This window comes from Musca autumnalis, unplaced genomic scaffold (genome assembly GCF_047663935.1).
Source record: "Musca autumnalis isolate F117 unplaced genomic scaffold, ASM4766393v1 scaffold_2, whole genome shotgun sequence".
Taxonomy (NCBI): domain Eukaryota; kingdom Metazoa; phylum Arthropoda; class Insecta; order Diptera; family Muscidae; genus Musca; species Musca autumnalis.
The window spans coordinates 59,318,484-59,345,987 of record NW_027411755.1 but is presented as its reverse complement, the minus strand read 5'-3'; the positions used below and the strand labels follow the sequence as shown (position 1 = coordinate 59,345,987).

At 35.7% G+C, this 27,504-nt stretch overlaps 1 protein-coding gene across 1 annotated transcript in view; it reads left to right on the top strand.

Moving 5' to 3' along the window:
• beat-Ib (beaten path Ib) overlaps window positions 1-27,504 on the top strand; it is a 612,254-nt gene that overhangs the window by 570,105 nt on the left and 14,645 nt on the right. The window contains exons 5-6 of the mRNA XM_073965761.1: window positions 15,072-15,207; window positions 15,284-15,417. Coding sequence (XP_073821862.1) covers window positions 15,072-15,207; window positions 15,284-15,417 — 270 coding nt within the window. The remainder of the gene's footprint in view (window positions 1-15,071; window positions 15,208-15,283; window positions 15,418-27,504) is intronic.

Sequence of the window (27,504 nt, the reverse complement as noted above, 5' to 3'; positions counted from 1 at the left end):
AAAATTTTGCATCTCAAAAGAGGACGAAATATAAAATTTTAAACATTTTCGTAGTATAGTACAGCTAAAACCTTTAAAAATACCGAAAATTGGGAGATATCGTCCTATGGGGACTATATGAGGGCGAGTGACCTATACCAACAAATTTTATATGGAATGTTTTATACCCCAAATGAAGACTAACCACCATATTTCAGCCATTTCGGTGGAATATTAAGGCCACAACCTTCAAAATACCGAAAATCGGGAAGTACCGTTCTATGGGGGCTATATGAAGGCGTAGACCTATACCGACAAATTTAATATGAAGTGTTTTATACCCCAAATGAAGACAAACCACTAAATTTCAGCCATTTCGATGGAATATTGAGGCCACAACCTTCAAAATACCGAAAATCGGGAGGTACCGTCCTATGGGGGCTATATTAAGGCGTGGACCTATACCTACAAATTTCCGGGGGAAAGTTTTATACCCCCAACGAAGGCCAAATACCAAATTTCAGCCATTTCGCTGCGATAATGAGGCTAAAACCTTCTATGGGGTCTATATCAAAACCTGAACCTTTATAAACATTTTATGGTAGAAATATTTCTTAGCCTCTGTAAACACAAAATACAAACTTTCAACCGATTCTGTGGTCAAATGGGACTAATACATTCAAAATATCTTAAAGTGACGCGTACTATATATGGGGCGTTACATTGGGGCTGTACCGTAACGTGGACCTATATAAACAAACTTTGGTAGCATTGTTTTTTAGCCTCTGGAGACACAAAATATCAAATTACAGCCAATTCGATGCTCAAATGGGACTAATACATTCAAAATATCTTAAAATGACGCTTACTATATATGGGGCCTTATATGGGGGCTATACCAAAACGTGGACCTATATAAACAAAATTTGGTAGAAATATTTTTTAGCCTCTGGAGACATAAAATACCATATTACAACCAATTCGGTGATCAAATGGTACAAATATCTTAAAATTTCCTTAAAACGACGACGCGTCACTTTGTATGGGGGCTATACGAAAACTTGGGCCTACATAGCCCGCTTTCAATACCAAAAGTCCTACATACATATAATAGATTTGACCAAAATGTCATCCACCTACTTCAATCCGTTCGGACGCTAGAGTGATTTCCACAGACGGACGGACATGGCTATATCGATGTAGAATTGCACGCTGATCAAGAATATATATAGTTTGTGGGGTCTACAATGATTATTTCGAGTAGGTATAAAAACGAAGTGACCCAAAGCAACCAAAGGCATTTTCGTCTTCCATGGACTACGGCAAAACCGGATTTATGCATCAGAACCCATGCAAAAATTGTTTGTCAACTTTTGTATCACAGTGTTATTATATTTTTTATACCCTCCACCATGGAGAGTATAATTAAATTTGCCATTCGCTGGAGAACCTATAAAGTATGTATGGGGACGTCTGACCCTCTTTCAAAAATTTTTTTTTGTAAAGTAACAAATGTTTCTCACTGGTATAAAGGAAAAACAAGTAAGAAAAGTCTATAGTCGGATGGAGCCGACCATGGGATACCCTATACCACTATCCCTGGACAATCGCTCTCCACGGAAATTCTTTTCAATGATTGTGAAAATGTAATTATAAAATATCAGAGATGTAATGTATAATACTTATGACCAAAACCAAAAAGTTATCTAGCATGACAAAGACATTTTTGTAGCAGGAAAGGAAAATTTAGTTCACACAAACTAAAATGTAATGAAACCCGCTTATGTAGTACTAATACTTCCGTTGTTTAACCGCTACGTTATTGAAATTTTTACCAATTTCACACAAAAGTTTCAGTCCATTTAACCCGCTAAGTATTATCTGATCTTCACGTTGGTTTGTACGCTTCTTCTACATCATAAACTCAAACTTTGTTTAAAATTTTGCGGGTTATAATTTTGACCTACAGAGCCGATACAAAATTGGTTAAAAATTTGTTTTTGGTCCATTTCATCGCCTGAACATTTCACGATTATCACCAAAAACTAAACATTTCTATTCTGGCCCGAACCCAACCTCCTTAAAAAATTCGTTACAATCGGTCCATAATTGCGGCCTTAAGCTTGTTTACAATTTTTAATGGACGGACACACATCGCTAATTCGCTTTATCTCGTCGAGATATGTATTTTGGCATACCAAATAAGGGGTCTAGGACGAATATTTCGTGGTGTTACATAAACTTTTGGAGAGACAATATGTAGCATGGGATAAAAATGTGGTTCTCTACACAGAACCCATTATATATTAGACTGTAGGCCCTTTATCTAGCAAACACTTTATTGCAATTTACATCAGAGGAAAGGTCAGTAGTTTTTCCCTATATGTAGGCTACTTTGCGAAATATATATGTCTTCAAGGAATTAAAATATCGACCAAAAATAAAATTTTTATATTTTTCATACAAAAGTAATGGTCCATTTCACCCGCTGAAGAATATCAGATCATCATTCAAAATTGTAGGCATCTTTTTCGACCAATACTCTTACCCGGTGCAAAATTTCGTGACTATTGATGTATAATTGCGACTTCTAGCGAGTTTATTATTACACTACAAACAAATAACGGAATATATTAGGCAGTATATCTGTTATCTGATCATGCACACCAACATAATTGGCATCAAATGAAGCGTTCCACTTTCAAGTATATCTCACTTTTCCGGAATTTCACTTCCAGGAATTAAGATATAAGCTGTATATTATAAATTTTAACAATTTTCACACAAAAGTTTTGGTCCATTTAACCCTCTAAATATTATCCGATCACCATCTCAAATTGCAAGCTTCTACTTTGTGATATACTCTTACCTTATTTAAAATTACGCGTTGATCGGACTATTATTGAGACCTACAGAGCCGGATAAATATTATATTTTTGGTCCATTTCACCCGCTAAATATTTCACGATCATCACCAATAAGAATAGGGATCTATTCTGATCTGAACCCGACCTCCATACAAAATTTCGTGACGATCGGTCCATAATTGCGGCCTGGAGCGTGTTTACAATTTATAATGGACAGACGGACGGACGGACGGACACACATCTCAAAATCGCTTTATCTCGTCGAGATATGAAGAATGGTGTACCACATTGGGGGTCTCCGACGAATATTTCGCGGTGTGACATGAATTTTTACCAAAACAAACTTATAATACCCTTTCCACATTGTGGTGTAGGGTATAATTATTTTTTAGAGATTTTTTGGACTCTGATTTAGAATAAATAAAATTTATTCCAAGATTTCTTCAATATTTTTTGATTTTTCGCGAAAATAAAAATAAATTTAGCAAATATTTTAGCATCTACGGATAGATATCAAATGCTGCTAACTATTTATATATAAATGTTCTTATTACAACACAATAGGAATTTTTAAATATTTTTTCTTTACAAGAGAGTAAAACCGCATATAACTTTTGAGTGCAGCATCCAATTTTGTGAACGCGAACAGATTTGAAACCACGATTTTTTTTCGTAACCCATGTACCAAAAATGGCGGATGTGCTCGCCAAAAAAGTTTTTAATTTTTTTTCTATGTAATTGTAAAGGAAATTTGAAATTTACCATATGTACAACAAAGAATACACATTGCTAGAAATCACATCGGTTGGCCTAAGGAAAATGGCGTAGCATTATTTGGTCCAATGAAACTAAAGTTACTTTTTATGTTCCGATAGAGGAGTTCATCTTGTTAGAAGACCTAAAAATCATTAATATATCTCTGAAGCCTGGTAAACATGGCGGAGGTATCATCATGATGTGAGGCTCATTTTATTAATAAGATGTGGGGTCTCTTAAAAATGCTTATGATTTCGGAAATTAACGAAAATTTTCGGTAAGTTAACAAACAAATAAAGCCGCCACTAAGTCCTATCGATAGCAACAGTATTGTCAACTTTCATTGATCCTTTTATTCATAATTTTGAGTTTTAATTTTACCAATTTTCGTCGTCAACACAAAAAATGAGTTAGAGAATCGCACATCGCAATAATTTTCAAAAACTTTTCTTAACATTTCAATAAAACAAGAAATGTTATAAACTAGAATCATTTTGACTTTTTAATCAGTTTTCAATGTAATATTGGTTATGGCTTGCGGTGTCCTTACTCTATTTCACATAACTGTATGTATATAAAACAGCGATGCTCTTCTATGGTCGTCGCTGATATAAAACAATAATTCACGAAAAAGCTTAAATATGTACATACACACAGGTAAAACCATCGTCATCATCAATAACAGATAACTGTAGAATGCTATGCTGTATATAATTCCATACCACTTCATTCTACAGCTTCTTGTTAAACTTCATATCGGAATATATTTCAGGAAAAGTAAATGTTAAAAAATAAATATTATTTTAAATATTGCAAAAAAAAAAGAGATTGAAAAAATACACAAAATACACGAGGTAAGAAAAATATTCCTTTTCGTGTTATTATTTATTCGGAATGTAGGTAGGGATAGAAAGGCGAAATGAAAGTAGTAGTCGAAAGTATCTGAAAAAATAATATTCATTTGCCGTAACGTAAAATATACGAAATTTACTGAACTGTAACATGTAGGCAAATGTACGTGTAGTTTCATTAAAAATAAATATTATGACGACAAGAGTTTTTGATTGATTCCACAGCGTATTTATACATTTGAACAAATAATATGATGAACATTTTTTGACAAAATTTTTACTGTTCACAAAGTAACTACCATTGTCAGATGAAAAAAACGCATACAATAAAAACGAACAAACAATGAGAAATATAATCCTGTCAATGTTTAAGACCCCACAAACGATCTAAATCTCTACGACTACAATGTACAAAAAAAGGAATCACTTTCATCATGTTGTGAAAGATGTAAGACATTCATCGAGCGTGTTGAATGTACGATCGTTCTGAGGAGCATTCATAAATTCGGACCAACACCTTGTTGCATGAAAGGTACGTACCCGATTAAACGTAGCAAATAGTGTACGAACAGACACAACACACAAAGTTGGACAACGATATGCTGCAATCACAACAGATAGCCACAACATATTCCACTCAACTGGTCAAATTGCCTAACCAAAGTACTCGTCGTTCGATAACTTGTCAGCACAATGACAAAGTGTTGCCCATTCAATGCAAACTGCCACAAAAAATTATACTTGGATACCAGAGACCTCCTCCAAGGAACCCATGGTTTGACCAGGAGTGTCGTGCTGCTACCGAAGGCAAAACTGTGGTATATAGGACTAATCTACAGTAAGTAGCAACGCATAGCACACGATATAGGTATCGGGAAAAAAGGAGAGAAGAGAAACATATTTCCACAGGAAAAATAAATAAATGGAATAACGGTAGTGTGGAAAAAATCGAGATGTACAGCAGCCAGAATGAAATCCTCAAATCCTACCAAAGAGTGACATAAAACTGATGTCTTTTGTGAAGGGTAGCAAGGCAATTTGGTAACACTATCTGTATCAGTTACCAAATTAACTAGCTCAGGATATGGAAAGAGCATTTTCCCAAACTGTTGCTATCCAATACTAGCAAAGATGAGGAAGAAACCGCAGTTCTACTCCCAAAAGGTGTTATTGAATGTATACCGTCCGGCTAAGATGAGGTCTGCACCCTATTGCGTACCCGACTATTTCAATTTGAGCGTCCTGTGTGCCCTCCAAAGAGACGACATAAGACCTTGTGCTCTAATTATAGGGGCATAAGTCTACTCCCTACTGCGTAAAAGATAGTGACAGGGATATATCCTCAGCAGACAGCGGAATCCTATGCAAATGCATATATGATTGGATGGTCGTAGAGAAAATCTGATTAGACAGAAACTCGTTTTATCACAAAATAAAACGAATTAGGCCCAGAAATTTTTGCATATTTTGCATATCGTGCATATTTTGACATATTTGCATAAAATGAGCATATGCAAATATATATACAAGGATTTGTGGTCTAAAAATCTAAGTCTAAGTCTTCGTTAGGGGTATGAAACTTAACACCTGAAATTTGTCCGCATGTGTCCACGTCTTCATATAGCCCCCATAGAACGGTACTTCCCGATTTCGGCTATTTTGAAGGTTATGGACTCAATATCACACTTAAATGGCTGACATTTTGAGTAAAGTCTTCGTTGGGAGTATAAAACTTTCCACCTGAAATTTGTCAGTATAGGTCCACGTTTTCATATAGCCCCCATAGAACGGTGCCTCCCGATTTTCGGTATTTTGAAAGTTGTAGCCTCAATATCCCACCGAAATGACTGAAACTTGGTATTTAGTCGTCGTTGGGGGTATAAAACTTTCCACCTGAAATTTCTCGGTATAGGTTCACGTCTTCATATAGCCGCCATAGAACGGTACCTCCCGATTTTCGGTATTTTGTAGGTTGTGGCTTCAATATCCCCCCGAAATTTCGTATTAAGTCTTCCTTAGGGTTATTAAACTTTCCATCTGAAATGTGTCAGCACAGGTCTACGTTTTCATATAGCCCCCATAGAACGGTACCTCCCGATTTTCGGTATTTTGAAACTTGTAGCCTCAATATCCCACCGAAATGACTGAAATTTGGTATTAAGTCTTCCTTGGGGTATAAAACTTTCCACCTAAAATTTGTCGGTATAGGTCCACGTCTTCATATAGCCCCTATAGTACGGTACCTCCCGATTTTCGGTATTTTGAAAGTTGTAGCCTCAATATCCCACCAAAATGACTGACATTTTGTATTAAGTCTTCCATGGGGGTTAACCTCTTTCCTCTTAAAATTTCTCGGTTTTGGTTCAGGCCTTCATATAGCCCCCTTAGAACTATACCTCCCGATTTTCGGTATTTTGAAGGTTGAGGCTGTGGTTATACATTTCTCTTTGCATATGCAAAAATTTATGCATTTGCATATGTCATATTTTTCGATTGCGATTTAATCAGAAGACAGAAATACGCCCAGTCCCAAAATTTGGCATGAATCTGACCAAAAATAGGGGTTGCATAAAATTCCGCTGTCTAATCATCAGGGACTAAAGCCTGAGGTCAAAAACATAATTGGGCCTATCAATGCTGCTTTTGACCACATATTTACCTTGAGCCAAACCCTGAAAAAGACAAAAGAAATGTAGATCGACAGCTACTTCTTTTTGTCAATAATAAAGCAGCCTTCTACAGCCCACTATTTTCAAAGGTATTCCAAGTCATGTCTGAATTTGGTATTCCCGCAAAGTTCATTCCGTTTTGTAAGATGAATATAACTGATACTCAGTCCTCACTTAAAATAGGAAAGAACCTCTCCGAACATTCCAGTACCAAAAGAGGGTTCAGACAAGGATATAGCTTTTCATGTGATCTATTTAACATCCTGCTGGAAGGTTATTCGATATGCAAACGTGAAAAGAAATGGCGCAATATACACCTTTAGCCACTTGTGACTTGTTTATGCTGACGATATTTACATCATGGGTCGATCCGTAACAGAAGTAATTGATACCTTTAAGAAGTTTGAAGGAGAATCTGCTAAAGAAATGCATCCCTAAAACTCGCACCAACTGTGGTTCATATAATTTTGAAGTAGTTAAATACTTTGACTACGTCGGCACCTCTATAAACACAATTCACAACATCAGTTTTGAAATAAGAAGAATATTGCGGGATAACGGATGTTACTTTGGAACAAAAAACACTATACAAAACACTGAAACTTCCCGTGCTAATTTATGGTTCTGAATTCTGGGTACTTGCCCAAGCAGATAAGCCAGTGTTTGTTGTGTTTGAGAGAACAATTCTTCGAAAAATCTACGGGCCAATATGCGCTGACGGTGAGTATCGACGTAGTCTGAACCACGAGCTGTACCTGCTATACAACGACATTAGTATAGTTAAACGCATTGAGTTACAACAACTGCGTTGGCTAGACCATGTCATAAGAATGAACGATGATGAACCCTCTAAAAAGCCGTATAAATACGATGGAGTGAACAAGTGGAAGATGAGATTGAAAAACGCGAAATTCTAAATTGGAGGAATAAAGTAACAAACAGATAGGAATGGAAATCTTTTTATACCCTCAGCCTTTAGGCTAAAGAGGGTATTTACACTTTGATACGACCAAAAATGTGCCTCATCGAAATAATCGTTTTAGACCCCAAGTATGTTTGTACGATATCCGTTTCAGACAATTTTGAGTAGATCTAGCAATGTCCGTCCGTCTGTCTGTCTGTCTGTCTGTCCGTCTGTCTGGCTGGCTGGTGCGCACGATAACTCTCGAACGGATCAATCGATTCGGTTCAAATTTTGGGTATCGAAATATTTTGTCCAGATTTGATTTAAGTTCGAAGATGGGCCATATAGGTCCAATCCTTCAGGTACCTCCCCCACAAAAGTTCCAAAATGTTCGGAAAATTTGTGGGCACGATAACTCTTGAAGGAAGTAACCGATTTGGTCCATACTTTGCACATCGTGAAATTTCTACCAGACTTAGATGAGGTTCCAATATGGAGTTAATCGGCCCACTGCTTCGGGTACCTCCCACACAAAATTTCGGATAAGTTCAGTTTAGGACTTACTCTCGAATCGCTTTGATTTTTGTTGCAACAACTTGTATTAACTTCCCCCCATACGAGGGTAGAAGTTTCATCTGGTGCAAGTCCATACTTCCTGAGAAAATGGCCGGAAAGGTGCAAAAAGCCCCTATGACACCTTGTGTAGTGGTTGGAGCGCAAGATAACCCTCCAACGGATCTGTCGATTCGGTCCAAAATTTGGCCTTCGTAATATTTTATCAAAACATAGTATAAATTCGAAGATGGGCTATATTGGTCCACTCCTTCAGGTACCTCCCCCACAAAACTTCAAAAATGTTCGGACAAATTTTGCGCACGATAACTCTTGAAGGGAGTGACCGATGAAATCCATACTTTGCACATCCTAATATATCTACCAGATATAGATCAGGTTCGAATATGGACTATATTTGTCTACTCCTTCTGGTACCTCTCACACAAAGGGCCACAAAATTCTAAAGAGACCTTAAATACATTCGATCTGTCCGGAGGTGAAAGATTCGATTCACATTGGCTGAGGGTATCTATCTGTCGGCAAAGCCGACTGACAATTTTTTTCTTGTTTTAGTTCGGTTTATATTCAGATTGTATTTGGAATGTTTTAACCACATTGTCTAACGGAAATGGCTAAAATTTAGTATTTACTCTCTGTTGGGGGTTATGAATCGTTTTTGCAGAGAATTGACGTTATAGGTCTAAATTTTAATATAGCCAGTTCTCTATAGAACAGTTCCTCCCGATTTTCGGTATTTTTAAAGTTTTAGCAACATTGTTCAGCCGAAATGGTGTTTCTCAGAGGATACAAAAACTCTATTCCAAAAATTACAAATACAAGTAAATTTTTTGGAATGTACAACGATACCACTCGATGCACCTAGGGGAAATGTATGTATATCTAAAGTTGATTAAAGCTTCTGAAACACTTATTTGTAGTCCGATTGACATAAAATTTGGCACACATCATTTTTTCGGACTAAAGACTAACTCTGCAGAAAAAAGTGAAAATTGGTCCAGATTTGGATATATGTAGGTCCCATATATATTTGCATCTGAGTTTAGACAAATCTTGCACTAAAAGCTCTATATACATTTGATAGAAGCTTAAACTTGATGCATGCATCCAAAATTCGCTGAGAACAAATTGGTCGTAGGCTCATACTTATATGTACGAAAATGAATGTCTCGACGAGTTGGGTCGATCTGGCTATGTGTGTCCGTCCGTCCGTCTGTCCATCTAAACCTTGTAATCACGCTACAGGTCGCAATTTTGATCGGATCGTCACCAAATTTTGGGTGTTGATTGGGGTCCCGGAGGAGAAGAAGCCTATTGATATTGGTGATGGTCGTATAATATTTAGGGATTGGGCAAAAAGCTTATTTGGAGAAAAATACAACGTTTTTTTCCCAAATATCTCAGTTTCTATAAAGGGTATACCAAAAGTAAGGCCAGTCAATGAGAGTAAAAAATATCGCCTTCTAACGATGTAAAGTAGGTTCGCGTAGGTGAACAAACAACGGAGATCTCGCAATAGTCGGTAATGCATTCCATTTTTTCATTTTATTCAAAAGAAAATATCTCAGCGTCTATAAGAGGTATACCAAAAGCAATGACAATGAAAGTAGAAAATATCACATTTCTAACTGTCTAAAGTAGGTTGTGGTAGGTGGTCAAATAACGAAGATATCGCAATAGTCGCTAATCCTACCCAACCTTTCATTTTTGCGATTTTAGTTGTAATTACGAATATCAGAGCTTTGGTTGGGGACCTTCCGAAAGCAAATTCTGACTGTAAAAGTAGAAAACCCCACCTTTCAATGATGCGAAGTAGGTTCGCGTAGGTGAACAAACAACGGAGATATCGCAATAGTCGGTACTGAATCCCATTTTTCTACTTTTTTTAATCACTCTACTGGTCGCAATATTGATCGGATCGTCACGAAATTTTGGTAACTAATGGGGGGGTCCCACAGAGGAACACGCATATTGGGTTTGATGAAGGTCGGGCAATATGCCCTAAAAAATGTTTACCAGTGAAAAGCTTATGCACCTAAGCAATCATATGATTGAATCGTCAACTAAAACAAAACAAACAAAAGGGAATTTTTAAATAAATTCCAACAACATATTCACAGGTAACAGTGCTGATGTTACTTCAACTCACAGAAATCGATGATTTCTTAGTTGAATCGTGCTGTCAGCTTGCAAATATTTTGTTCTGGTGTTTTTTTTGTAAAGTCGAAAAGTGAGCATCATTCTCATTAACATGAGAATACTCGATGCTTAAAGAATTCAGGTTTTCACTAGAAAAATCTTCCTTTCAAAAACTGAAAAGCCAATTGATAATTCCCTTCACCGGCATGAAATCATGATATTGGTAGCGATCAGTAAATTTTGCTGATGAAGTTAAGCCAATGGGGGAATACTCCAGACATAAGCAATCGTTTATGTAAAAAAATAAGATTTTAATGTTCCTCCTGGGACGATTGTGGAACCATTATTATATGGTGAATACGCCAGAAAACAAATAAAACAGGAAGTTTTGGCGAACGCTGAAACCAAAATCTTTTTATATTTTGAAAAATACTTTACCATAAAATGTTTATATTTTAGGAGTCTAAATTTAGAAAAATTAGATTTTTTGGAATGGCGCAAATATGCGCATTTTTTATGATTGAATTTGATATTCGAGACTTAAGGGCACAAAACATCAGAAGGAACAATTTTGACATTTGTGTTATCTTAAGAACTATCATAAAATCTATTCATGAAAAAGGAGATGTAGCACCATTATCAAAACGAAAAGATTAAAAACAAATTGAAAAATGTAAAAGTTCATCTTGTTCGGAGACTTTACAAACACAATACATTTTGAAAAATATACATTTTCGCGAAAATATAGTCATTTTAACGTTCACCTAATTTCTTAGTATTAGAAAATGGACAGTTTTTGCTTTCATTATGGCTGAGTTCTAACGCAAGGACGTAGCCAGGATCTAAGTTAGGGGGGCGGGGGGAGGGGGGCAAGACCTTGTTTATACCCTCAGCCTTTAGGCTATGAAGGGTATATACACTTTCATACGGGCAAAATGTGCCTCATCGAAATAATGGTTTTAGACCCCAAGTATGTTTGAACGAAATGTGTTTCAGACAATTTGGAGTCGATTGAGCAATGTCCGTCCGTCTGTCTGTCTGTCTGGCTGGCTGGAGCGCACGATAACTCTCGAAGGGATGAACCGATTCGGTTCAAATTTTGGCTTTCGTAATATTTTGTCCAAACTTAGTTTAAGTTCGAAGATGAGCTATATCGGTCCACTCCTTCCGGTACCTCCCCCACAAAAGTTCGAAAATGTTCGGAAAATTTGTACGCACGATAACTCTTGAAGGGTGTAACCGATTTGGTCCATACTTTGCCCATCGTGGAGCGTGTACCAGACTTAGATCAGGTTTTAATATGGACTCAATCGGTCCACTCCGTCGGGTACCTCCCACACAAAATTTTGGAAAAGTTCAGTTTAGGAACATCTCTCGAATCGCTTTGATTTTTGCTTTAGCGACTTGTATTCACTGCCCTCCATACGACGGTATAAGTTTCATCAGGGGCAAGTCCATACATCCTGAGAAAATAGCCTGAAGGTTGCAAAAAACCCCTATGACACCGTGTGAGGAGGTTGGAGGGCAAAATAACTCTCGAACAGGTCTGCCGATTCAGTCCAAAGTTTGGCCCTAGTAATATTTTGTCCAAACATAGTTTAAGTTCGAAGATAAGCCATATCGGTCCACTCCTTCAGGTACCTCCCCCACAAAAGTTCAAAAATGTTCGGAAAAATTGTGCGTACGATAACTCTTGAAGAGAGTGGCCGAATTGGTCCATACTTTACACATCCTAATATATCTACCAGATATAGGTCAGGTTCAAATATGGACTATATTTGTCTACTCCATCCGGTACCTCCCACTCAAAATTTCGGATACATGTTCACTTTAAGACCTGCTTTCGAATCACTTTGATTTTTGTTGAAGCAACTTGCATTGCTGCCTCAATTGCGATGGTAAAAGTTGTTTCAGGGGCAAGTTCATACTTCTTGAGCAAACATCCCTGAAGGTCTAAAAAACCCCTATGGTACCATATGTAGTGGATGGAGATCCATTCTTTTTAGTATCTCCTCCGCAAAACTTTTGATATTAAATCCTAATCAACATTTTTGTCAGTTCAAACGCCCAAAATTTTTAAAACTCCCTAAATACTTGCGTTTTTTTGAAAAAAAAAAAATTGTTTCAATATACACAGGCTGAGGGTATATCTCTGTCGGCAAAGCCGACTGATACTTTTTTACTTGTTTTTTCGTAATATGTATAACTTTTACATACAACATTTTGATTTGCGGATATAGTTATTTTCATATAGTTTTCTCCTTTGCCTGTTCTTTTCCATTCATAAAGTGATATTTTATATATGCAGTTTGAAAAAAGCAAGAAAGTGCAAGAAAGTGTTATTGTATCAAGAAAAAAGTATCAGTCAGCTTTGCCGACAGAGATATACCCTCAGCCTGTGTGAATTGAAACTTTCATCTATGGACAATATAGTACCGAATACCGCCTACACAATCAAAATATTTTTCCCCAATAATTTTGTTTTCATATTTTGTAGCCTTTTTGGACGTATTAACTTGCCGACAAAAATATATTTGGATTAAAGCTTAAAAGTATTGCGGCGGAGATACCTGAAGGAATGAATCGGCATATTCCTATTCCTAAAAAAGCAACTGAACTAAACAAAAATGTTGAACTTTTGTGGGGGAGGTGACCTTAAGAAAGGACGGATATGGACCATTTTCGAAATTACACTAAATTTTGACAAAATATTAGGACATCCAAAGTTTGGACCAAATCGTTTGCTCCATCTTCTTCTATATCTATAAAAGAGGAAAATGTTTGTAAGTTTGTTTGTTTGTAATTTATGTACTCGAAAACCGGAAATTGCAAAATCGACTTCAAATCTCTTTAAACGGATTTCGTCCAAACATACTTGAGGTCTAAAACCATTATTTCAATGAGGTACATTTAGCCCGTATTAAAGTGTATATGGGAAATGTTGCCAATTTCTTCATCTTGAACTTCGAACAAACTTAAATTTTTCTTTTCGCACAACATCACATTGGAAAAATAAAACTAAAATACATAACAAAATCCTATTGTTTTTATTTTCTGACCTAAAACCAAACAAATCAAGAAGTTAATACAGTCCAAAGGTCAACAATAACACTGTGCAACATTTTTAAGGTGATCTTGTGCAAACAATTCGAACTGAGGATTTTTTGAAAGTACAGACCCAATCGACAAGAAACCCTAGTTGGGTTTTGTTGTGTCAGATCCAGCTCGGATTTTATGGCCCCATCTAAACATGGTTAAATATTGAGTTTTTAAAGAAATTTGGGGCTATATCTCTGAAACCAATGCGAATCTTCTTCTGACCTCTGAAGCAAATTTGTAGATAAGAACACGAGCAAAATATTTGGAGAAATAATGAACTCGAAAAACTACATTTATTGCCTCAAATTTCAAAATATATGGAAAAATGCCACAATTTGTATACATTTCGCACCGTATCTCCAAAACCGTTAATATGGGCACATCCACGGTTCTTGATGAATATTTTTGAAATTGGTGTATATAGAAATTTTTTTGATGAGTGCTACCGAAATCGGATGCGCATCAAAATCGTATTCACATTGCGCGACTTTTACCCACTTTAAGGTTTTTTGCATTTGGCCGCTGAGTGAAACATCGAAATATGCATAAATATTGAAAGAAATCGATTCGCTTTATGAATTTGCTTTTTACCGTATACAATTTTCTCCCATGGATTCTAACAAAGCTGAATTAGTACAATATTTTTAAACGTTTGTATCACAGTTTTATTTTCCAGAAATTGTTGGTGGTTCTAGGGGGGGCAACTGCCCCCCCCCCTGCCCCTACCTGGCTACGCCCATGTTCTAACGGCTACAGCGTTGGATTGGTGAACCTCAGAAAATTGCGGATGGTAATAGCGAATGAAGAAAAGAGTCAGGTTGCTGATTATCAACACTTTTTTTTTCACTAAAATGCGATTTTCGTATTTTGAGTTTTGGGAAACTTTTGGCCTATGTTTCCCCTCTGTGCGATGTGAGGTGCATAAAGGTATTTTTCAACTGAAGTGGTATATCTTGTTCTCCATGGGTAAAAAACGTGTTCGCAAAAAATAATCAACATAGGTTCATATTTTGGTGAGAGATGATATATTAGAAAGTGATATTCTTCAGTTAACATTTTGTACTCCTCCTAGGAATAATCCACATTTGTCATCAGAACAATATTCCTCACATGGTGCTAGCGTGGTATTTATTTGATTCTTGTATAAATTTACATGTTGTTTTTTACTTATTTCAGTTAAAGTTGATATGTATACTGAATACTCTTAACAGTTATTTCGTTACTTTATTTTCAGACAACACAATCAAATGCCAGTCATGTTTTCTTACGCAACGTATCTATAGCGGTATCAGGGCGCTATGCTTGTGAGGTATCAGCTGATGCACCATCATTTCACACAACAATGATGGGCGGTGTAATGGATGTAGTGGGTACGTAGGATTTCTAAAGAAGACCATTGAATAAAATTGTTTTATTCAATTTCATTTGAAAATATTTTCTTTCTAGAATTGCCTACACAACGACCGATTATTACTGGTATTCATGCAAGATATCGTTTGGGTGATGTTATCAATGGAAATTGTTCTTCTGATTATTCTAAGCCAGCGGCAAATTTAACATGGTGGATAAATGATATACAGGTGAGTTATTACTATTACAGATTAATAATAAGTGGATATCGATTTAGAATGGGTTCGTAATAAAATTGGAAATCCATAGTTATTTGTATAGTGTTGAATTCTACGAATCAGTACAATTAATTTTACTATATATAACAGCGGTATTTTAAAATTAATTTAGAGCCAAGTCAAGTCAAATTTGGCAATTTTAGTTCTTCTTATCTCTCCCATTTTCATATGATTTACACTATTCTCACTTTTTACGTCATAGAATAGCACTTGTATGTTTTCCCCATTAAATCACATCTCTAAAATGGTCACTTGTGTATTGACAGTCACAAGGTCCAATAACGTGTCCAATACAAATGACATGTCTTCAGCCTCTGCATATGTTTAAAACCAATCATTTAATATCATTTAACAGATAAATGACATTTAAATTGAATTTCTATTGAGATTTTTTCCCTTGCTTTGAGTTTCGTCAACAACATGTCTCAGAAGTTTTTTTGGAATTCCCCAAAGTTTTAGGGCAAAGAATGGCCAACTTTATCTGCTCTAACAGTTATGTATGATAACAACTTTAGTACAAATGCATGTAAAAGGTGGCGCAAGAGTAAACTTCCGATGTTTTTTGGCTGTAATTAAAAAAAAAAATGAAAAACTTTGATTCTTCTTGTGGATTATTTTTATTTGGTCTTTTAATTTTTTTTTTTTACATCAAGTCGAGAATATGATGTCAGATAAAGGGTCGCCACCACAGTTTATTGTAATTTGAGCCCTTTTATGGCATTTCCAAGACTTTGGCCAAAACGTCCGGCGATAGGTCCTCACATTCTTGACGGATATTGTCTTTAAGAGCTGAAAGAGTCCGAGGCTTGTTGACATAAACCCGCGACTTCAAAAAGCCCCACAAAAAGAAGTCTGGAGCGGTCAAATCAGGCGATCTTTCTGAACTCGTTACCATTTACAGTAACCGTTTGGGCCGCGACGTCTTCAAAGAAAAAAGGACCGATGACTCCTCCAGCGAAATAGCACACCATACAGTCACTTTGAGCTGGTGTAATGGCTCTTCATGGGCCACTCGCGGATTTTCAGTGAAATTCACGTTGTGCCAAAGTCACCGACCGATTATTGGTCAAATAAATAGTCACCAATATTCCGCGTTCTGGAGCAGTGTAGCGTAACATTGTTTATTAACTTGTATTTCGCATGTGTTTACTACACAAATGTCAAAACAGAACTGACATTAAGGGCCAATCGCAAAAGCATTTTCTGATAGAAGGATTACTTTTGCGCCACCTTGTACATCCATGTATGTATTTGGGTGTAGTGGTTTAATGTATTCCGCAATACGAACTTTACAATTCAGTAACAGAACAGGCATCCCCAAGGAGACTAAACACTACTCAACGAGTGTCATTCATTTGCAATTTTCTTGCCTGTATTCCCTTTTCTTTTTTCCTCTTATCTGTAACACATCTTCTGTATTTACACCAGCCAATCTATATATGTGTACATATGTATGTATGTACATGTATAATACATGAAAATGTATGTATGTGTCTCATTAGTTCAATATATTTATTTGTATGTATGGCTTTGTACCAATAAACCTACAACAACACATCAAATTGACCACTGCCATAGCATTGGCATTGCACAATCGATGTGAGAAATTGGTTTCCAATTTGAGAATTTTAGTTTTTTGTTGGTTTAATTTTTTTTCTTTCATGTATATTTGTGTATTTGACGGTTCTATTGTTATGTCAATCAGATGCACGCAAATGTCATTTGCTACGAACTCTATAACATTGGTAATTGGTACAATAAAAAATGAATTATAAATTAGTTTGTAATGATTAGATAATTTCGAGGAAACACATTCGATACTATCGTTTTAACAACCTTCGCCAGAGTATGGAGAGTATATTAAGTTTTGTTTTCCGTTTGTAACAAATTAAAATAGTTATTTGTAACCCTATAAAGTCTTTATATTCTTGATCAGGATAAAATTCTGAGTCGATATAGCCATTCCCGTCTGTCTGTTGTAATCACTGTAGCATCCACAAAACTTCAGATAGAACGCAGAAATTTTGGAAAGATGAACCTTTGTTGGTCTGAAGGCTGGTTAAGATCGAAGATCGGCTATGTTAGTCTAGGCCCCATATAACGGGACTGCCCAGCTACGTTTTTAGACCGAATCAGCTATAATTTGGCATTTAGGTTTCCTGGTGTTCAACAAATTTATCGACCAAAAATTGTGAACACAAATATATCATCAGCTACGTACGAAAAGGTCGTATGTCCACTTTTAAAAATTTTTTTCAGGAGGAAGAAAAAACATTCTACACGCAGAGAAAAAAATATGATTGATCCAACAATATTCGAAGAGCAAAATATGTATGTATTGTAAAGATATTGTTAAATTCCAAATGTAGTAGTGTGATTCCAACAATTGTGATTCGTTAAATCCAAAAATTGTTTTTGTCAACTGGACAATAGTTCTCTCTTTTCTTCGACAATTTTTTCTCTTCTCTCGCTATTCGATGCCGTGTTGAAAAAAACAATTATGGTGAGTTTTGTTTGTATGACATGATGCCTTTATATTTGTTTTTGTGTGTATGTATACCAACAAGGAGACTCTTGTTTTTATTTGTTTCTGTTTTGCTTCATTCTTCTATCTTCATTGTGCTTTGACGTTTGGTGTTATACCGGAGTTTGTTATGGTGTTTAATTATTCCTTATGTTGTGGTGGGTGCTTGTGGCTTTTTGTTTGTCTTTGTTGTCAGCCAATGCAGCAAACCATGTATTGTGTTCATCAATGATTGCAATATTATACGCGACATTTATATCCAAGTTATGCGAAAAGTGTATATGAGAAGTATATACACTTAAATCAAAAATTTCTGGGCTGGTTTTCTGGGTTGACAATACTTTTTGTAAACAAAATTAGATTTTGATAGTTCCTACAATCGGTATTGTTAACGATTTTTACAATATTGCGGAAATTCGAAAGTTGTTTTTGTTTTCTATGCTTGGAACAAAATATGGTATTTTTGGATTTGGATTACAATGTTTGAACAAAACAAATACATTTTTGGAACCAAAACAGATATTTTTGTTCCAACAAAATCGAAAAATATTTTTTCTCAGCGTGTACCGCTTTCAGTATTAAAGATTTTATTATGTTGTTAAAAATAGTATTCTTAGTTTATTTTTTCCGCTACAATGTTGTATTTTGTTTGGACTTACGACCTTTTCCTTGGATAGTTTTGAATTTTTGTTTTGCGGTAATTTACGGATTTTTATACCCTACACCACTATGTGGTAAGGGGTATTATGTCTTTGTGCATTTGTATGTAACGTGCAAAAGGATCACTTTCTGAGTCGACTTATGCATGTCCGTCCGTCTGTCCATGTATTTTTGTTCGCAGCCTAGAGGTCGCATTTTTTGTCCGATTCAGCTGAAAATTGGGGACTACAATTTTTTTAGCAATAGGAAGAACGCTATTGCTTTTGGTAAAAATCAGTTCAGATTTGGATATAGCTCTCATATATATTTTCGCCCGATTTGGCGTATTTGATGCACCAAACACGCTATATACGTCCAATTTTGATAAAATTTTGCTTGTGTGACTGAATTCGGTCTACAAATAAGTGTGCCAAATTATATCGAAATCAATTCAGATTTGGATATAGCTCCCATATATGTTTTCGGCCGATTTCACGTATCTTTTGTACCACATACGCTATATATGTCCGATTTCGATGAAATTTGGAATGTGTGACTGAATTCGGTCTAGAAATAAATGTGTCAACTAATATCGAAATCGGTTTTGATTTGGATATAGCTCACATATATATTTTCGCCCGATTTCACGTATTTGATGCACCAAACACGCTATATACGTCCGATTTTGATGAAATTTGGAATGTTTGACTGAACTCGGTCTAGAAATAAGTGTCCCAAATAATATCGTAATCGGTTCAGATTTGGATATAGCTTCCATATATATTTTCGGCCGATTTCACGTATTTTCTGTACCAAACACGCTATATAGTTCCGATTTCGATGAAATTAGGAATGTATGACTGAATTCGGTCTGGAAATAAATGTGCCAAATTATATCGAAATCTGTTATGATCTGGATATAGCTCCGATTTATATTTTACATATTCACAGTGGTGTAGGGTATCATATAGTCGGCCCCGCCCGACTTTGATCCTTTCCTTACTGGTTTAAATAAAATATTAATTCTTTACTCAACGATGTAGAAAGGGTATTATACGTTTTTTTTTGTCCAATATTCATGTAATATCGCGAAATATTCGTCGCAGACTTCCCTTACAATTTTTCATATCTCGACGAGATAAAGCGAACTAACTATGTAAGTATGTCCGTCCGTCCGTCCATTAAAAATTTTAATAAAAACTCTAGGCCTCAAATATGGACCGAACGTCACGACATTTTTTGGGGAGATCAAGTTCCGACCAGAAAATTCCCCATTATTTGTTGGTGATGATCGTAAATTTGAAATTGTCCAGAAACAAAATTTTTATTTTATTTTGCAGCGGGTCTTGAGGTCGCATTGATGGTTTGATCGGCGCGAAATTTTAAGTAAAGTTTGGGTTTGCGACATAGAAGAAGTTTGCAATTTAACATGATGATCAAATAATAATTAGCGGGTTAAATGGACCGAAACTTTTGCGTGAAAATTGGTCAAATTTTTAGAATAATAATCCTGGAAGATATGTTCCATCCAATGTCAATGACCTTTCCATTGATGCCAAATATATTGATATACATGGCCAGACAACAGAGTTTCAGCCAAATATATACCGGGATCCACAGTTTTATTTTTTTGTAGTGTAACAATGATAACTCTAGAGCACGCATTTATAGTTCAATATCGACAACATTTCCCACGAAGGAAGATGCTAATAATTGTGGAAGATGATCGGATAGTACTTGACTTATGCCGGACATATTTCGGTAAAATCGCTTTAAAAATATATTGAAAAGAACTTTTGACCTTTCCATTGATGCGTCCATCTATCCATAATTAATTATTTTTTTTTTTTTTTTTTTGAGGTAAACTCTTCCATTTATCCGAAAAGGTCAGTTCAAACAATTGATCTCAATTCGGCATGTATTTAAAACCGCACAGATCCGTCAACCTTTTTATTATGCAAAACATATAATTTACATATAAACGCAAAAAAACAATAAAAAATAGATTTTTTAAAAATTTTGCAATATGCGTGGTATTTGAACACATACAATATCATAATTGGCATCAATGAAAAGGCCAGGAGTCCACCTTTCATAATCAGTGCTCTTATAATATATATATATATTGCCAGATTTGTATGCAAAAGTTCGTTCCTTTGCCTTCGCCAAATATCATTCGATTATCGTCCAAAGTTGTAGGCTGCTTCTATACCTCAATAATGGATGGATACATTAGCTGTAGTATTCATTCAAAATAAAAAAAATCGTATTCAAATTTCCACATTTTGAGGACATACGATCTTTTACGACAGGGCCAAAACATATAGAAACACGCGACATAATACCATTTTCTTTATATCATACGATGTGTTTTGACTTGTACTATCATTTTGTGTCAAAAAAGCGATTTCCCAAAAAAGTGGACTTACGACTTTTTCGTGCGTAGCAGACGATATCCATGTTTTGACATAGCCCCCATTTAAAGGTAGCCATTGATTTCAGATATTTTGATTTTTATATTTTTAGAACGACTATTTTTAGAACGAATCAGCTATAATTTGGCATTTAGGGTCCCTAGTAGGATTTTAGGTAGTTGAAGGAATTTAGCTTTAGTTTTTCCAGTATCTTCGCCTGAAAAGCATTGCAGTCTTCAGATATCTTTAGACCCTGTAACTACGATTGACCTAGATGGAGTAGAAACGGCGCACAGAATTATCTTCGTTTATAATCCAGATATGTCCAAGGCTTGATCATGATCATGTTTTAGACGTTTTTTATACCCTCCACCACAATATGGAGCGAATAATTAAATTTGTCAATCGGTTTATATCACATCGAAATACTCATCGGAGACCCTATAAAGTAGATATTCTTGATCTGTGTAAAATTCCATGTCGATATAACAATGCCTGTCCCTCCGTCCGTTTGTTGAAATCAAGATACATCAGCAATTTTTAAGATAGAGCTTTGTAATTTTGTATAGAAGTTTCTATTACTCCTAGGATGTTTGGTATTGCAAATAGGCTATATCGGTCCACGTTTTGATATAGCCCCCATAGAACTGTACCACTCGATTTTCGGTACTTTGAAGGTTTTAGCCTCATTATCGCACCGAACTGGCTAAAATTTGTTACTTAGGCTTCGTGGGAGGAATAAAACTTTCACCCAGAAATTTTTCGGTATAGGTTCACGCCCTCATATAGCCCCCATAGAGCGATCCTCCCGATTTTCGGTTTTTGAAGGTTGTGGCCTCAATAATACTCAGAAATGGCTAAAATTTGGTACTTAGCCTTCGTTGGGGTATAAAACTTTCACCCAGAAACTTATCGGTACAGGTCCACGCCTTAGTATAGCCCCCATAGGACCGTACCTCCGTATTTTCGGTATTTTGAAGGTTGTGGCCTCAATATTCCACCGAACTGGCTGATAGTTGGTATTTGGTCTTCATTTGGGGTATTGAACGTTTCATATGAAATTTGTCGGTATAGGTCCATGCCTTAGCTTAGGTTGTGGCCTCAATATTCCACCGAAATGGCTGAAATTTGGTATTTGGCCTTTATTTGGGGTACTAAACGTTCCATATGAAATTTGTCGGTATATGTCCACGCCTTCATATAGCACCCATTAGAACGGTTCTACCAGATTTGTGGTAGTTTGAAGTTTTTAGCCTCATTATCACACCGAAATAGCTGAAATTTGGTACTTAGTCTTCAATGGGGGTATAAAACTTTCTACCAGAAATTCGGCGGTATAGGTCTACGCCTTCATATTTCACCCATAGGTATCCCGATTTTCGGTTTTTGTGACTGAAATTCGTCGTCAACGTTTCGATATAGCCCCCAAAAAACGCTACTTCCCGGTTTCCGTAATTCTTAAGGTTTTGACGTCGAACTGAAATTTGTTATTTAGTCTTCCGGGGGGGTTATAAAATATTCCAGAAGAAAATTATCAGGATAAGTCCGTGGGTTCTTATATCCCTCATAGAAGCGTCCCTCTTGATTTTCGGTATTTTGAAGATTATACCAAAATATCGGAACTTTGGTATTTAGTCTTCTTTGAGTCTAAAAACTTTCCGCCAGAAATTTGTAGGTACAGATCAACGTTTTGGTATAGCCCCATGTAACGGTACCTCCCGAATTTCGGTATTTTGAAGGTTAGCCACACTGTTTTACCGAACTTGCTAAAACCTAACATTTGATATTTATAATTGTTCCATTTTACTTCAATACAACTCGTGGTGGAGGGTATAACAAGTTCGACCTGGCAGAACTTAACGGCGTTCATACTTGTTTTTGTATATTTTACTCACAAAAAATAAAATTGTTTGTAGTGGACCCCTCCGAGATGCATTTCTAGCTATATCCTTGATGTCAACAATAAAAATGGTACTTTGTTAAATCTGACAAATCATGAAAACAAAAATTTTGTGTGTCCTATATATAGGACATTGGGCATATTTGGGATAAAAGCCTCAACCATAATATGGAGGACATAACTAGCATTGTTTTTCCCTTTGTAACACGTCGAAATATTTGTCGGAAACCCAATCAATTATATATATTCTTGGTCAGCATAAAATTCAAAGTCGATATAACCATATCCGTCTGTCCGTCAGTCAGATCGTAATTCAGTCTGTTAAAATCAAGTTAGTTAAGTTAGAGCCTTAAAACATATCAGGATGTTTGCTATTGAAAATGGCTTATCGGTTTGACGATTCACGGTTTGATATAGCCCCTATAGAACGGTACCGTCCGATTTTCGGTATTTTAAAGGTTTTAGCATCATTATAACACTTCTTCGTTGAGGCTACAGACTTTCCCCGAGAAATTTCTCAGTACAAGTTTTCGTTTTGGTATTGCCCCCATAGAACGGTACCTCACCATTTTCGGTATTTTGGAGGCTCTAGCTTCATTATCACACCGATGTGGCTGAAAATTGATATTCAAACTTCTTTTGGGCTACAAATTTTCCCCCAGAAATTTGTCCCCCAGTACATGTTTACGTTTTGGTATAGCCCCCATAGAACGGTACCTCCCGATTTTCGGAATTGTAAAGGTTTAGCCCCATTATGACAGCGAAATAGCTGAAATGCGGTAATTAGTCTTTTTTAGGGCTAAAAACTAAGTACCATTTCGTACGAGTAAGTACGAATTTCTACCTGAGTAGCTCAATCCTACTCTTCAAAAGTAATTTTAATTCTAAATTTCAGGATTCCAGCTTTATCCGTTTCCAGCAATATTCACCAAAATCCAAATTTAGTACCATTTAGTATATATTTCGTGTAAATAAATACTAATTTCCAAAACCACCTCCATATCTCACAGGGGCACAGGATGCTCAGGTTCCAATCGTCGGTTACCCGTTTTCCTTGCAAAATGGTGGTAATTAGCTGATGTCCAATAGCTCGGCGGGTAAGCCATCGGCTGCGCCTCACTTCAATGTCAGACGTTTCACTGTGGACGCCGAATTTACGAATGTTGGGCCAAAATATTTACTTTCCAATTTTGGCATTATAATCGCCAAGAATAATTTTAATGTCATAAACAGGACAAAGATCATATGTTTCTTCTAAGCGCTCGTAAAATATATGTATCTATGATCTGCTCCTCCTTGGCTTCAGTGGGAGCATGAGCGTAAATAAAGCGGATGTTGAAAAATTTGCTTTAATGCGAATTGGAGAAACTGGTCTCCAGATGTCTTAACTAATTGAGATTGAATAGGCAGGTGAAGTTCGAAGGTCTATATAGGCACACGTTTTAGTATAGCCCCCATATAACGGTACCTCCCAATTTAAGGTATTTTGTGGCTTTAAGCTATATTTTCCGAACAAATTAGCTGAAATTTGACATTTGGTATTCCCAATGATCAAAAAACTTCTCCACTAAAAATTACAATGATAAGTCCACTTTAAGGTACTTTGGGGATTATAGCTATATTTGTTGACCGAACTAGCTGTAATTTAACAGTTAAGGTTCTCAGTGGTCGCGAAACTTCCCCACCAAAACTAGTTACCATAGGTCCCTATTTTGGTAAAGCCCCCATAGACCGGTGTATCCCCATAGAAGCGTACCTCTTGATTTTCGGTATTTTTAGGTTTTAGTAACATAATCTTACTGAAATATCGGAAACTTGGTATTTAGTCTTCTTTGAGTCTAAAAACATTCCGCCAGAAATTTGTTGGTATATATCGTCGTTTTGATATAGCCCACATAGAACGGTAGCTCCCGAATTTCGGTATTTTGAAGGTTAGCCACATTGTTTTACCAAAGTTGCTGAAATTTGGTATTTAGTCTTCTTCGTAAACGAAAGAAAACTAATTGTTTCATTTTACTTCAATACAACTCTTGGTGGATGGTGTAACATGTTCAGCCCTGCCGAACTTAATGTCGTTCTTAGTTGTTTTGACCGAACAATTATTCCACCTGTCAGGAAACTAATTATTCCATATATGATCAGAATATGTTATGGTGGAGGGTATAAAACTGTCGGCCTGTATAAAGGTTCCAAAGATTGAAGACATTTTTATATATAGTTTTGATCTAATTTAAACATTTGGTGTATCCGTGGTCATACAATTTTTGCAGCTAACAGGAAACTAATTATTCCATTTTTGTTCAGAATATTTTATGGTGGAAGGTATAAAAAGTTCGGCCCAGTCGAACTTTAGGTTTTTTACTTGTAAACGTTCAGTTTCCACTTGGGATGAAAGAAAGACGGACTAAGATAAATCATTGGGTTTGCCATAATAAAGGCGGTCAGTGCCATTGCTTGGTACCTTTCATCACCTACGCCACGCCTTTGTTCGAAGTATCGTTTTTATATTCTTAACCTCAAGGCTAATACTAACATTTATTATCGGCGAAATAATGATTACATTGTACAACAAAATTGAACTTTTTTTTAAAATTACAAGAAACCCTGCACAGATTATGAAAGAGGACTGAGAAAAAGAAGACACGTGTATCGGCGTTTTGAAAGTTTACGTCGAGAAGTAACCTAAATAGGCGTGGCAAATTCCGCCCATTTCTATAGGTTTTGAAATATTCGACATCAGATTCCTTGGAATCCTTGCATTTTAGGTATAAAGTGTCTTTGGCAATATTACTGGCAACAATGCGGGGTATCTTTTTATAAAAAAACTAACCCTCATGCGAATCACTAAAGGGGTCTTTTTGGTCCATATTTTCAAAAACGTTTAAAAAGTTCTTTAGAAAGAGATCGTATCAGATCAACATATTCTACAAAATTATTTGTCATAAAATTTTACTATAGGTCCCCGAATACACCAAAACTCCAAATCTTACGTAAACGCCAGGAATCTGCCAAAAGTAAAATCACGTTTTAGGGTTAATGTTGTACTTTATCTGAATTTATTAAGTTTTGTCCCCCAAAACTTCATTCTAGATAGAAGACGTCAAAGACAAAAATATTCTCCATCAAATTTCAATGTAAGTCGCCGAATAAATGAAATATGTAGTTACAATATATATCCAGAAAATATATACATCAAGTTTGCCAACAAAACACCCAAATATTTTTTGAATAAATTCGTTTTGTTCTTTTTTCGGGTTGATGCACGAAAGTAACATGAAATTTAGCTTTAGACGAAAGTTGTTAAAATAAGAAATATTCTACACAAAATTTCACTATAAGTCCCAGGACAAACTATATATCTAAATAAAACACTTTGTTAAGAAAATGACGTTACAAAATTAGATATTATAGGTAGAAATTATTTGTTAAACTTTTAGACTCTTAATTAAAATTTATTCCATACTGAGTTAAAATCTCCTAAAATACTTCACTTTTTGGGGATTGTGTCAAAAGAAGAAATATTCCAAATCAAATTTTATTATGAGTCTCTGAACAAAAGAAATTTTTAGCTATAATATTTAACATCTCCCGAAGCTTTCGCTGTTTATATACGATTTAGGACCATATTCTACCGTTTTTATTCATATTTTCGTTATCTGCGGTCACAAAATATATTTTATTGGTGTTTTTTCACAATAAATTCTTTCAGAAGATTATGTGTACTCGATCCAAACTGTTTTTGAAATATCTATGGTGAATATATGTAGGGAAAATATTGACAACCCAGACTGGACTTTGTAAATGTTAAATATTATAGCTACAAATTTCTTTTGTTCAGAAACTCATAATAAAATTTGATTTGGAATATTTCTTCTTTTGACACAATCCCAAAAAAGTGAAGTATTTTAGGAGATTTTGACTCAGTATGGAATAAATTTTAATTAAGAGTCTAAAAGTTTAACAAATAATTTCTACCTAAGTGTTTTACATAGATATATAGTTTGTTCTGGGACTTATAGTGAAATTTTGTGTAGAATATTTCTTATTTTAACAACTTTCGTGTAAAACTAAATTTCATGTTACTTTCATGCATCAACCCGAAAAAAGAACAAAACGAATTTATTCAAAAACAAGTAAGAAAAGTCTATAGTCGGACGGAGCCGACCATGGGATACCCTATACCACTATCCCTGGACAATCGCTCTCCACGGAACTTCTTTTCAATGATTGTGAAAATTTAATTATCAAATATCAGAGATGTAATGTATAATACTTATGACCAAAACCAAAAAGTTATCTAGCATGACAAAGACATTTTTGTAGCAGGAAAGGAAAATTTAGTTCACGCCAACTAAAATGTAATGAAACTCACTTATGTAGTACTACTACTTCCGTTGTTTAACCGCTACGTTATTGAAATTTTTACCAATATCACACAAAAGTGTCAGTCCATTTAACCCGCTATGTATTATCTGATCATCACGTTGGTTTGTACGCTTCTTCTTCATCATAAAATTAAACTTTGTTTAAAATTTTGCGGGTTATTATTTTGACCAACAGAG